This window comes from Nannobrachium achirus (genome assembly GCF_963921795.1).
Source record: "Nannobrachium achirus genome assembly, chromosome: 18".
Taxonomy (NCBI): Eukaryota; Metazoa; Chordata; class Actinopteri; order Myctophiformes; family Myctophidae; genus Nannobrachium; species Nannobrachium achirus.
This window is the reverse complement of record NC_137825.1, coordinates 6,502,383-6,517,382: the sequence shown is the minus strand read 5'-3', so window position 1 is coordinate 6,517,382 and position 15,000 is coordinate 6,502,383. Positions and strand designations below refer to the sequence as shown.

The 15,000-nt window shown below is 44.0% G+C and overlaps 1 protein-coding gene across 1 annotated transcript in view; it reads left to right on the top strand.

Annotated features, from left to right (window-relative positions):
- Positions 1–15,000, top strand: part of nhlrc2 (NHL repeat containing 2) — a gene marked incomplete at both ends in the record, with an annotated part of 33,568 nt that overhangs the window by 9,884 nt on the left and 8,684 nt on the right. The window contains 8 exons of the mRNA XM_080747008.1: positions 440–592; positions 1,586–1,847; positions 6,288–6,409; positions 6,784–6,913; positions 8,256–8,349; positions 9,840–10,071; positions 11,451–11,573; positions 13,880–14,089. Coding sequence (XP_080603134.1) covers positions 440–592; positions 1,586–1,847; positions 6,288–6,409; positions 6,784–6,913; positions 8,256–8,349; positions 9,840–10,071; positions 11,451–11,573; positions 13,880–14,089 — 1,326 coding nt within the window. The remainder of the gene's footprint in view (positions 1–439; positions 593–1,585; positions 1,848–6,287; positions 6,410–6,783; positions 6,914–8,255; positions 8,350–9,839; positions 10,072–11,450; positions 11,574–13,879; positions 14,090–15,000) is intronic.

Sequence of the window (15,000 nt, the reverse complement as noted above, 5' to 3'; positions counted from 1 at the left end):
TTTTCTCACCCGGTGACTACCTAACCTGTAGTCCTGGTTTCCGCTCTCCCCCTGCCGCGCCAGGGGACATTGGGGAGCACCTGGCTGGCTAGGGGGAGGTAGTATAGAAACCAGGACTACTGCATGTTTTTGTGTGAGGGCCTATGCCCAAGGAGACACAGGGAGAACATGCAAACTCACCACAGAGAGGCCCTATCGCCAACCCCACCTAGGGTGTGGGTGCTGATGACGCGGGTGGAGGAACACGCCCCCAGCACCCACAGCTTCCCCCGGCGGGAATCGAACCCAGGACCTTCTAACTGTGAGGCGAAGTGCCTCACAGGCACTTCACAATGGTGTTTTTGACACAGAATCAAAGGTGTTATGGTCATGATTGACCAGGAGCCTGGGTGGCTTCGTTCGAGGCGTAATAACAATTGATATGAAATATTTCCTGCAGGTGGTGGATCACGTGCGCAGCGCTGTGCTCCGCTACGACATTCGCCACCCGGTGGTGAACGACGGCGAGGCGCGCCTCTGGCACGCCCTGGAGGTGTCCTGCTGGCCAACGCTGGTACTGCTGGGCCCTCGAGGAAACCTGCTGCTCTCACTGGTGGGTGGAACTGTCTGTCACTGACACTGTACTTAAGATGTTAGACCTGGAACGCATTATTACGCATTATTAATTTAACCATTATTTTATGCTTTAACTATTAAAAATTCGCAGATATACACAGCACGGCACCGAGTGCTGTGCTGCAAACTTGTATATCTGCTATTTTGGAAAAATCTTGACATTTTGTGCAAATCTTTGAATATATATTTTTTTAAAGTGAACATTTGTAACTCAAATCTCTTCTTCTGGGGGGTCCTTGATACATACTATTTTGAGGTGGGGGTCGGTGACCAAAAACATATAATTCTAGGGGTCCTTGACATGAAAAATTTTGAGAACCACTGACATAGAAACATGTGTTTTTTAAAAGCATTTAGAAGGATTTAGAAGACATTTCGGGTAAAACATATTCCAAGCACAAATGTTCATGATTTTTCAACAAAAAGAAATGACAGATCCACAAGTGCTGCAAGCTTATAGATCTGCTATTTTTCAATAGTTAAAGCATAAAATACTGGTTAAAGTAATAATGCAAAATGAGCAGACCAAATGGGAACTGAAATACCTATTTTTTTGGCATGTCATTATAGTGTGTGCCCAGCGCCTACGTCATTGTAGTCCTTAGCGGCCATTTCTTGGGTAAAAACACAGGTGTTTCAATTGTTTGATTGCATAGAACTAATGTTATAGTCTAATCAGAACACCTGTGTAAGGCTGTGTTTACCCAAGAAATGGACGCTCTTAGAACTACATTTGGCACACCCTATAAGTGTTTTTTGTTTAAATTTTGTTTTGCCATTTTTGAAAAGGTGAAAGCCTAGAATTTCATTACATGCATGGCCTGTTTTGGCCATAGTCCATAATTTCACTGTCAAGTCATTTCTTTGTATATTTATGTTATGGGGAGTCAGTCAAAAAAAAGAAACGTCATCGCTTTCCATCTAACGAAATGAACGCTAATCCTTTTCATGATGACCCCATGGCGTACAGGTGGGCGAGGGCCACAGCGAGCGGCTGGCGCTGTTGGTGGACGCGGCGCTGCGGTTCTACGGCTCCGGGGAGCGGGCTCTCCTCCGGGGGCACGGCGTGGGCACCAGGCTGTACCGGGACTCCCTGCCCCCCACCATGCTGTCCTTCCCAGGGAAGGTGGGCGTGGAGCGGGGGGGAGGAGGGAGGCTGGTCATCGCTGACACCGGACATCACCGCGTCCTGGTGGTGAGCTCCACCGGACACCTGCTGCACGTGGTGGGAGGTAAGAGGAACCACGCACTGGGAAGATTAGTACATACTATAATTTGGCACACTACCTTCACGATTCTATTAGATTACAATTCACCAGGTAACGATTCGATTCTGCGATGCATCGCACTTTTCTATATTACTGCACAACATGGCAAATTTCAGTCAATACAAGCAGTCAGATATATAGAATCTTATATAATAGACAGCATTATAATTATATTGTAATTCGGGCTGCTGAGCGTCTAGTCAAGGCCCGGCCAAATTGGGAACGATGTAAATAGGGAATGAATGCTCCGCCCTTTAATGCAAACCCCATTATACCTGTTGTCATAGGACTTGTTTTGACCATCTGTTTGCCTGTGTCCATTTTGCCCATATGTGGAGATATCTGTATCTGTCTGTCTGCGTCCATTTTATGCCCATATGGAGATCTCTGCAGACACAGTTCCGGTTCCGGAAAACACTTCAGCTCTGCATATACGGAGATTCCGAACCTTTCGTGCCGGTTCCGGAAAACCGTGTAACGGGTCGGGTCGAGGCCGGACACTGCACTCCCTGCAGCGGCGGGGAACGCGGGTGCCAAAGTCTGTGTAATGCAAACCAAACCCCATTATACCTGTTGTCATAGGACCCGTTTTGACCATCTGTTTGCCTGTGTCCATTTATGCCTATATATGGAGATATCTGTATCTGTCTGTCTGCGTCCATTTTATGCCCATATATGGAGATCTCTGAAGACACAGCGCCGGTTCCGGAAAACCCTGATGTCAGACATCAGCTCCGCATACAGAGAATCCGAACCTTTCGCGCGGGGTTCCGGAAAATCGCGTATTGGGTCGGGTCGAGGCCGGGCACTGCACTACCTGCTCCCTAAACTCTTTTGCCATGTTTTAATATTTTGAAAATCTTTTTTTTTTTAAATATATTTCAAATAGCTGATCTACAAGCTTTGACGTGTTGATGTAGATTGGCTATTTGAAGTATTTAAAAATGTTTTTCAGAATAGTAAAAAAGACAAAGAAGGGATAAGGGCATGGGCGAAAACATAGCTCTTAGCCTCTCAAACCCAAGACGCTGAATATCGTGTTGTCGTTGGACAAAGATTTTGTTAACACTTCTGTATCCATGCTGTATTGATTTGGGATAGGAGAGACAACAGGCAAACGTTGATCAAAATCAAATGAATTCTACATTCTCTAATTGTGTAGGCTTCTTGTAAATTAAGCAATGCAGGTGTAACAATCATTTAACTCTTGAGAGAACTGGTTTCATTTTACACTCAAGAATTAAAGATCTATAAGGGTCCATTTGGTTACCATCATTTAGCCGGGGACCACCTGAAACCTCCTCAAGGACCACCGGTGGCACAGTGCGTGCTGCGTGTATGCCTAGCGGCGGCCCTCCCATTCTTCATATTCCATCAACATTGCTGGCCCACAATGACCAACAGAGACTAGTTTATTCTGTTAATATCAGGAGACCAATAACCACTTATTAACACTGCTGAGTGACTGTATTTAGTTCCATTTCTCCCTGTAATCCCGTTGAATACGACTGAAGACATGAGAATGTTTGTTGTTTAACAAATTGCAGGTTGGAACAAGGCCAAACTAAAACTTTTCATTTGTCAGATTGTTCTTTACATTTTCTTTATATACTTTTTTGCTTTACTCCCTGGTAGTGCAACTGAACAGTCACTTTAATTAAACGTTGCGTTGATTGATTGAGTCGAGGCGAGATGTAAAACAGACTAATGAATATAAATGTTTGAAAGGGAACGCGCCGCACTTGATGGATAAGCCTGCGCCGTTTATCACAATGTCGCCATAAATTGTCATATAGAATTCCCTCAGACAGCAGAGTGCACTGTGTATAAAACTAATCTTCCTCCACAGTTAACTGGCATACAGGATGAAATGACACAGAGGAAAAAGTTGTAACTCAAGTTTTACTTTTGGAAATTACAATAGGAGTTGGAGAATACAATGTGGTTTAACCCAGTAGTTCTCTAACTTTTTCATGTCAAGGACCACCGAAATGATGTACAATATTTGGCCACCGACCCCCACATCTGAAAATTATTTTGTGCAAGGGACCCCCAGAAGAGAAGATTTGTGTTAAAAAAATATGTTCCTATGCTTTCAAGATTTCTTTGTATAATAGAAATGGAAGTTGTATAAGCTCACAGCATGGCACAAGGTGAGCTTATAGATCTGCTATTTTTGAATAGCCAACGTGGAGGGGGCAAGGACCCCACTTTGAGAACCAATGGTTTAACCATTGAAATACTATATAAGTTACTTAGGTGACCGGAGTGCCTCAAGGCTCTATACTAACCCCACTCTTGTTATATTACTAACCATCCTCTGGTTAAATATACTGTATATTAAATGTTTCTGCCAAAAATAGCCTATCTACTACCTCACAACCACATTTCATTTGTTTATTTTTGTTTAAAATGACAGTTTAGTTGATTAGTGTTCAAAGAGCTTTACTTTAGTTTAACGTTTTTGAAAAGGCTTAGTTTCAGTTTATGTGTGATTTGTTTTAGTGGTAGTTTTAGCTTTCCTATACAAGAATACAGAATATTCTCCCCCAAAACATTAACCCATTCAGAACGGGTACACATTTTGTGTATCATTATTTTATGCTTTAACTATTGAAAAATAGCAGATATACAAGCTCACAGCGCGGCACCGAGTGCCGCGCTGCGAGCTTGTAGATCTGCTATTTTTGAAAAATCGTGAAAATTTGAATTTTGACCCCGATTCTATAAGTGTCTTTTGAATCCTTCTAAGGTTTTTTGAAAAAAAAAAAAAAACTCTGTTTCAGACAGCAATCTGGCCAGCCATCGTCAAAGAAAAGGTCCTTTTCACTTAACTGGAGCTCAGTTAGTCTGTTCTTGAGAGACTACTGTCAGTGGTTCTCAAACCTTTTCATGTGAAGGACCCCCAAAATGATATGTATTTGGCCATGGACCCGCATCTCAAAATATCTAGTTCCAGGGACCACCCCCAGAAGTAAAATGTCAGTTACAAACGTTCGCTTTGAAAATACATATATTCAAAGATTTGCACACATTTTCACAACTTTTTCCAAAAATAGCAGATCTACAAGCTCGCAGCGCGGCACTCGGTGCCGCGCTGTGAGCTTGTATATCTGCTATTTTTCACTGGTTAAAGCGTTCAATAATTCTAGGCCCTAAATGGGTTAAAGGTGAGATCCGTCACGGGCCGCTGCAGAACACGGAGGGGAATCCAGTTCAGAAGAACTGCTGCCTTCATTGATTCTTGTCAGATCCTGTGAGAGATGTTTGACCTTTGACACAATCTAAGTCAGGGGTTCCCAAACGTTTTTGTCTCAGGGCACCCCATCAATATCTTTTAAATCCGAGGCACCCCTACATTATAATTTTCACTCCCAGCACCTTATATGTATAGCATTATCGTCGTTGTCGGGTGGAAACCTTGCATGTCCAAAACCGTTCGTTTTGTACTTATCATCTATAAAACGCCTCGCGCCACGAGGCGTTGTGTGCTTGTAGATCGGCTGTTTTCACTAGTTTTGTGCGACGGTCTTGTATGATGAAGCAGGGCTTTGCTTTACCAAAAGACGTACACATTTGAAACTTGGAGATACAAGGTTTCTGCCCAACAGTGACCTTTTTTTTCCCTCATGTTTGTGAGGAATACGTTGAGATAATAGCCACTTTGGTTAAGATTGACTGAAAACAACTTTGTACTTCATTTTAAAATATAAGATACTACATATTTTTTCAAGTGTCCAAATAAAATCTCCACGATACGATTAACGTGAATGTTTTTATCACGATAAACGATAATATCGCGTACCGTCCCTTCCCTAATTGTGACCGGAGGTTGCAGTTTAGTATGTGAACGGTCACAGCTTGTCCGTATCTCTGTCTCTAACGCCTGACACTGGGTTTGTCGCTCTGAAATCACGCTCTGGCTTCACTGGGATGTCACACTAACAGAATCCCTTTTATGCCCATATATGGAGTTCCCTGATGTCATCAATATTATGCCCATATCTGACAGGACTTCATATTGGGAATGCCCATATATGGAGGACACATCGGCCACATACCACACTAATGTCTGGTTCTACAGAAAGGGATCTCCATGTATGGGCATAAAAGGGTATGATATCAGATATCACAGACGTCATAGGACTTTCACATAACGAATATCTGAGTAAACATGTTTGGGGTCTCACAGCATATCTCCATATACAGTACATGGATCTCCATATATGGGCACCAGGGGTCTCCATATATGGGTAACTGGTCCGATATACATCACTGGCCAGATGGCCAAGACATGGAGCGACCTCGCATGTCACCCTGAGGCATCTTACTACTTATTAATATTAGTAGTACTAGGACCTCATTATGACCTCATCCTGGCGTCTCTCCATGATGATGTCACAGGGCCTCAGAGCGGCAGGCGGGACGGCGACCTATCACAGGCCTCGTTCTTCTCGCCTCAGGGCGTGGCCATCAAAGACGACGTTGTTTATGTGGCCGACACAGAGAACCACCTCATTAGGAAGGTACCTGATATTTGTCATTATCAACAAACAAAAAATCACACCCAATGTGAAGTGAGCTGTGGTCGTGCTTGCATAACGTCTTCGGACTAGGATATAAGTCTAGGATGTACAGGCTACACACACACACACACATTGCTATGGCAAAACGCTGAGGAGAAATGGCTGCAGACACACACACACAGCCACTATATGGAGCGGTTTACCACCGCTCAAAAATTATATATATATATTCACAGAGGAGGAAGACAATGTTAAACGGCACCAGTCTAATGACACCTCATTTCAATAGGATTTAATGGTGTGCGTGTGCGTGTGCGTGTGCGTGTGTGTGTGCGTGCGTGCGTGTGCGCGTGCGCGGTGTGTGCGTGTGTTAGATTGACCTATCTTCAGGACAGGTCAGCACTCTTGCTGGGGTCGGAGTTCAAGGCACAGACAAAGAGGGCGGGGCCCCGGGACCCCAGCAGCCAATCAGCTCCCCGTGGGATGTCTGCCTGGGTTCTGCAGGTGAGTGATGTCATAGCGCATAGTGTGTGATGTCATAGTGTGATGTCGTCCAACTCGGTTTCAACTTTTTTATGATTTTTACTAAATGAATGAAACTAAGCCATTCGTCATCATGTGTGACACGCGTATTGTCGCTGTTTTGGAAAAACGTTGAAAGTGGTAGATTCAGGCCTGATTGCCAGACCCATGAAATGGGTAGGCCTACATAAGCAAATGTCGGTCTGTCCGGTTTTTCTCCATAGATGGTCATGATGATGACATGAGGGAGGGATAGACCGACAGACAAAGCCTTCATGTCATCACAATGACATGAGGGAGGGACAGACCGACAGACAAAGCAAAAGGCTTTGTCTGTCGGTCTGTCCCTCCCTCTTTTCTCCATATTTGGTCACAATGATGTCACAAATGATGATGACATGAGGGAGGGACAGACAGCCTATAAAGGGACAGACAGCCTATAAATGTACCATTAAATTTATAGGCCCAGAGGGTTGGCAGAACCGGGGTCTGGCACAACCAGGTTGACCTGGTCTAGTTTTTATACTTCCTTGCAAGATGCTGTGAACTTGGCACCCGCACACAGTTAAACTCGCCATTCATAATATCTAAAATGTGTATGTCCTCACAATTATAGTAAAAATCACACCCGTGTGAACTGAGCGGTGGTCGTGGAGGCTGCGCAACAGCAAAACAAATATATATATATATATATATATATATATATGCAACCATCCATGTGTGTGTGTGTGTGTGCAACAACAGCGCCCCTCCCTTAACATATGTGGTCAAAAAAGGTACTGTAGGCTACAGACACGGACGGACGCAGACAGACAGACATACCCACACACACGGCCACGTATAGGAGCGTTGTGACCACCGCTCAAAAATATACAAATGTGTGCTTGTTTTTGTAGGTGGTGATGAGGATAATGTTCTGTGGATAGCCATGGCCGGAACTCATCAGATCTGTGTGTGTGTGTGTGTGTGTGTGTGTGTGTGTGTGTGTGTGTGTGTGTGTGTGTGTGTGTGTGTGTGTGTGTGTGTGTGTGTGTGTGTGTGTGTGTGTGTGTGTGTGTGTGTGTGTGTGTGTGTGTGTGTGTGTGTGTGTGTGTGTGTGTGTGTAGGTGGTGGTGAGGATAATGTTCTGTGGATAGCCATGGCCGGAACTCATCAGATCTGTGTGTGTGTGTGTGTGTGTGTGTGTGTGTGTGTGTGTGTGTGTGTGTGTGTGTGTGTGTGTGTGTGTGTGTGTGTGTGTGTGTGTGTGTGTGTGTGTGTGTGTGTGTGTGTGTGTGTGTGTGTGTGTGTGTGTGTGTGTGTGTGTGTGTGTGTGTGTGTGTAGGTGGTGATGAGGATAATGTTCTGTGGATAGCCATGGCCGGAACTCATCAGATCTGGGCTCTGTTCCTAGCAGATGGAAAGCTGCCTAAAGGGAGGTGAGATGATGATCCATCCATCCATCTCATACCGCTTATCCAGAATCGGGTCGCCAGGGTAACAGTTCCAAATGAGATTTCCAGAGTTCCCTATCCTGAGCAGCTTCCTCCACTCCCTCAGGGAGTATACCGAGGCATTCCCAGGCCAGTGTGGAGATATAATCCGTCTTTGGTCTGCCACGGGGTCTCCTCCCAGTGGGAAGCGCATCGAGGACCTTCCTAGGAAGGCGTTCGGGAGGCATCCGTACTAGATGCCTGAACCACCTAAGCTGACTCCTTTCCAAGTGTAGGAGCAGCGGCTTGTTCTAATACCAAGTCTCTCTCGGGTGAGAGATGCCAGCCACCTGAGAAAACTCATTTCGGCCGTTAGTGGGGCTTTTAAGCCGTGACATCATTTTGTAGTCAGACCTCCATTCCTCCAAGCAGATTTATTATCAATATCTGTCCCTCGCTATTTCAACAGATCCGAGACAAAAATAACGACTAAAGTATAATTCTACCACTTTCCTTTCAACAACAAAGAGAAGAAAAATTTGTAAATAGTAAAAATAGTAAAAAGATTCACGGCCGCTGGGGGCAGAGTTCTCTTCTGCCTACAAAATGATGTCAGACTTAACAGCCCCATACTTTGGGTTATGACCCACACTTAGGTGAGAGTAGGAATGAAGATTGCTCGGTATACAGAGAGCTTTGCCTTCCGGCTCAACTCTTTTTAATCGTGTTATTAAAAATCTATTAAAACATAATCACCATAGACATGTTGTTATGAATCTATTAAACATAATCACCATGGCCCTCGGGTTGCAATGTCACAACATCACCCTTAGCTGTTTCTAAAATAGATATCTGACTCTTCGTTGACTTTCTTCATTAAAGACCACATTTGCGAAGCCACTGGTTGCTTTCCCCCCCCCACAATGTCAATGGGTGATTAATGTGTTGATAGGTCTGGCCCTGTGGCCCATGTTTTTTATTAAAAGATCCTCAACTGTTTTTAGAATGGCCAGATCCATGAGAGTAGACTTCAAAAAGCTAAGAGATTGGCCAAAATATTATTATAAAATATTTGAACTCGTATTAAAATAGTCTGTGTAATGATGCAGTTTGACCCATTACAACCGGGAAAGCAGCTTTGTCATGTTAGATTTTCTTTAATATATTTTTTCCTTTTTCAAAAAACTAGGATTTAGAACAGTGGTTTTAGAACAGTGGTTCTCAGAAATAGCAGATTTACAAGCTGCTATTTTTGAAAAATGTTTAAACACAAATCTTCTCTTCTGGCGGTCTCTGGAACAAAACTTTTCTCAGTTGAGGGTCTGCGGGCAAATATCATTTTGGGGATCCATGGCACAAACTTAGTAGTTTTTACCAAGAATCTCAGAGAACTACTAATTTGGAAGGCATGTGTGGAATGGGCGAGTTTGAAGTCTCCTCATCCATCCTCTCTCTCTCTCTCTCTCTCTCTCTCTCTCTCTCTCTCTCTCTCTCAGTGAGTGCAGAGCGGGTACGTGCGTGCGCTGGGCGGGCAGCGGCAGCGAGGAGAACCGTAACAACTCCTACCCTCACAAGGCGGGCTTTGCCCAGCCCTCCGGCCTGGCCCTGGCCCCCGAGGAGCCCTGGGCGTGTGCCTTCGTAGCGGACAGCGAGAGCAGCACCGTGCGAACCCTGGCCCTGAAGGACGGGGCCGTCAAGCTGCTGGTGGGAGGGGAGAGAGACCCTCTGGTGAGTTGGACCACCTTTAACATCTGGTAGGAGGGGAGAGAGACCCTCTGGTGAGTTGGACCACGCTAAACATCTTCATACTGTATTTATTGTACAGCACCGTTTCCCACAGACCACTTTTTATTGGTCGCATGTAAATGTCCTGTGAAAAAGAGTAAAGCCGCACACTCGTAGCTGCCGATGCACATTTATTAGGACGACACAGAATGAGAAACCAACGTTTCGGACAGACAAGCTGCCTTCTTCAGGGTTATACGAACAATGGTCAAGGAGACAATAAATACCCGAAAGGCACCATGGCCGAACTGGGGGAGGGACACTCAATCAGACCGTGCATACATGGAAAAGTACTGGTTTGAGAAGGAGTGCACACACAGGTGAATGATATGCATTACATAGTTAATCAATCTCTAATTCGAATGGCCATTTTGGAACCACTGGTATACAGTATTCAGTCATTCTTAATCACTTAAACCACTAAAACTAAAACCCGTTATTTCTAAACAACTGCCGGCGTGGTGACAATTATTCCATTTATTACACAGCTATAAATTGACCCAAAAGCAACAATAAAAAGTATTTCCTTGCTTACGGTAGTGAAAGAATTCCATGAGTGTTGCGCTGTGCTGACACGGTCGCCTCGGAAAGCAAGGACGTGTTGATCAAATAGAAGCAGTTTCTGGTTGCTGCATCATCTATTTCTCGCTTAAACGTTTTCAAAAACATTCTCGAGCGCAAGGTTTAGTTGTAAATAGCATTATGTGTTTGTTTACATGGCTGTCATGTTTGTCACAGCATAAAAATCAAGCAGTGCAGCCAGGTGCTCTGAGCCTTTGATTAGACAGAGGTCTGCTTTAGAGCGGAGCGGTGATTATTCAGAAGTAACACACAGATGAATTCAGCGATGGACCAATCAGAATCAAGCATTCTACCAAGCTGTGTAACAAGTAAGCCATTTACCATTCGAGGGTCGTGGGTTGTTGGCTGATTTACCACTGTTTCAGGGTTGTGCCACGAGGCGAAGAACCTCGTGCCACAACCCTGAAACAGTGGTAAATCAGCCAACAACCCACGACCCTCGAATGGTAAATTGCTTTTCTACCACTTCTACCATATAAATGAAAGAAAACACAGCTGTAACTTGCAAGGTTACAACTGCAACACAACAGTGGGCGGGGTCCATGAGCCAACTCAAGGTTGTTGACTGATTTAGCACTGTTTTAAGCCAATCGGAATCCAGTATCTGAACATATGACCACAAAAAGTGATAGAAATGGGCATTATTTGTTGGCCATCTGTGGTTATAATCTGGACAACTGAAAAACTATATATGGACATATGGGTCTGATTAGCGGTTCTGTTTTGTATTTGTTCATCAGAATCTGTTTGCGTTCGGGGACGTGGATGGGAAGGGAGTGGAGGCCAAGCTGCAACACCCACTGGGTGTGGCCTGGTCACCTGATCACAACCTGCTGTATGTGGCTGACTCCTACAACCACAAGGTAGACGCACGCACACACACACACACACACACACAACCTGCTGTATGTGGCTGACTCCTACAACCACAAGGTAGACGCACGCACACACACACACACACACACACACACACACACGCACACACAACCTGCTGTATGTGGCTGACTCCTACAACCACAAGGTAGACGCACACACGCGCACACACACACACACACACACACACACGCACACACAACCTGCTGTATGTGGCTGACTCCTACAACCATAAGGTAGAGACACACACACACACACACACACACACACACACACACACACACACACACACAACCTGCTGTATGTGGCTGACTCCTACAACCATAAGGTAGAGACACACACACACACACACACACACACACACACACACACACACACACACAACCTGCTGTATGTGGCTGACTCCTACAACCACAAGGTAGACGCACGCACACACACACACACACACACACACACACACACACACACACACACACACACACACACAACCTGCTGTATGTGGCTGACTCCTACAACCATAAGGTAGAGACACACACACACACACACACACACACACACACACACACACACACACACACACACACACACACAACCTGCTGTATGTGGCTGACTCCTAGTTTAGTTTTAGTTTATTTGATCATCATATTTCATACAGGTCATACATTCATATAATCATTGTTACAGGTGATCAAAAGGAATAGGCTGAAGCTAAAAGCTTGTGAATGCCTATCCTACATGTTCATGAATTAAGACATTGATTAGTTATAAGTGTTCAGATTATTATTATTATTATTTATTTATTTATTTTTTCAAAACAAAAAGAGAAAGAAAAGAAAAAAGAGAAAGAAAAGAAAGAAGAAAAAAGAAAAGAAAAAAAATTAAAAACTAAAAACAAAATGTATAAGGAAATAGACTTGATACATTCCATAATACTAACAATTCAAGAAACAGAGATATGTTACAAAGTAATAGTAAGAGAAATAATAATAGAAATAATAATACTAACAAGTACGAATAGATGATAGTGATAATAATGAGACTATGAACTGCTGTATTTGGCCAGGATATTTAATTTGAGTATTTTTTTAAATTGTGAAATGTTCTTACTGTGTTTGATCTCTTCTGTCAAACTATTCCAAATCTTTACTCCACAAATAGAAATGCACATACTTTTTAGGGTAGTATGAACAGATGCTTGTTTAAAATTGAGTACAACCACAAGGTAGACACACACACACACACACACACAACCTCCTGTATGTGGCTGACTCCTACAACCACAAGGTAGACACACACACACACTGTATGTGGCTGACTCCTACAACCACAAGGTAGACACACACACACACTGTATGTGGCTGACTCCTACAACCACAAGGTAGACACACACACACACTGTATGTGGCTGACTCCTACAACCACAAGGTAGACGCACACACACACACACACACACACACACACACACACACACACACACACACACACACACACACACACACACACACACACAACCTGCTTTATGTGGCTGACTCCTACAACCACAAGGTAGACACACACACACACACACACACACACACACACACACACACACACACACACACACACAACCTGCTGTATGTGGCTGACTCCTACAACCACAAGGTAGACGCACGCGCACACACACACACACACACACACACACACACACACACACACACACACACACACACACACACACACACACACACACAGTTCTTATTTGTCCATTTATTTCTATTAGGGCAACTGTGTTATTGATATTTTATCAGTAATGTAATATGAGTCTAGGATTCGTCTGGGATTTAGCATGATGTAATAATGGTCTTTTCCTTCTTTTAAAGCCTGCATTGCAGTAAAGTGACGTCATGAACTTACCTGACTGTTCATTTATTTACCATTACCCAGTTGTGTTATTTTATAGGCCTTACTGACGATTATTGCGACCATAAGTCACTACTAGTATGAAAACCTCCAGCTCACGTCTGCCGGTCACTCTTCTTCTGTCTATCACTCTTCTGACATCAGAATGACACCTCATCCCAGCTCAGCAGAAGGATATAGCTGGCCTGTTCACAATGATGTTGCAAATGAATTCCGTCCTTGTCCCTTTATGCCCATATATGGAGGGGAGAGTATTTGTATCAAAGGGTGCGTTCGGAAATGCGCACCGGGTAATCACCGGGAAATAATGTTTGATGCTGTGTGTGTGTGTGTGTGTTTGTATTGTTCAGATCAAGGTGGTGGACCCTAAGAACAGTGTGTGTATTGTATTGTTCAGGTCAAGGTGGTGGACCCAAAGAGCAAGCAGTGCAGGACCCTGGCGGGGACGGGCCAGGCGGGGGACCTCCTGGGCCCCGGGTTCACCTCCTCCTGCTTCAGTGAGCCTGGGGGCCTCTGTGTGGCCCCCGGGGGCCGCATGCTCTACCTGGCAGACACCAACAACCACCAGGTCAAGGTCCTGCACCTGGAGACACACACCGTATCCCAGGTCAGATGTGTGTGGGTGTGGGGGTGGATGGATAGATAGATAGATAGATAGATAGATAGATAGATACCTTTATTATCCCAAGGGGGAAAATCAGTTGCCCAGAGGCAGCACAGCAGTATAAGGTTATTTACAAAAGTTACAGAGAAGTAAGAAAAAGAAAACACGAGAACAGAGTACAGTAAAGAGCAAGGTACATCAAGAGAGGGAACGAATAATATATATATATATATATATATATATATATGTATATATATATATACATAAAGTGTCCTTAAGCACAACTATCAAAATAGTACAGTGTCCAAATCAAATCAAAAGTGACCATAGCAGTCAATGCTAGTTAGTGCATTAACGACTTGTGATTTTTGCAAGTCGACTTTGATGACGTCATCACATCACACACGACCCCCCAATTATTTTGGGGGGGTCCCCAGATGAATAATAACTTAACGTGAAACATTGTTTTCTCTCTCAACAGTAAACAAACCAAAGTATATAGAGGGAATCTTCACATTTCTAAAGTGACAATTTAAGGACTTTTTAATACCTCTGAAATGACAAATTAAACATTGTCCAAATTGTCAAATATATAGAGGCAGAAATTGTGAAAATAGTCGATCTACGAGCATGTAGATTTTTTTTAACACTGACTTTCTCTTGTGGGAGTCGACTTGTGTAATGAAGTCGACTTTTTCGTTAATGCCCTAGTGTGTGTGTGTGTGTGTGTGTGTGTGTGTGTGTGTGTGTGTGTGTGAGTGTGAGAGTGTGAGAGAGAGAGAGAGTACTGGCTGTCATTGCGTGTCACTATACTTTTAAGGTCCAAACATGGAGAAAAAGCCTTCTAGTGAGGCCCAAAAATGCCACACCCCACTAGAGAAATGGCGCTTTCATGGTTCTGAATAAGAAAAAAC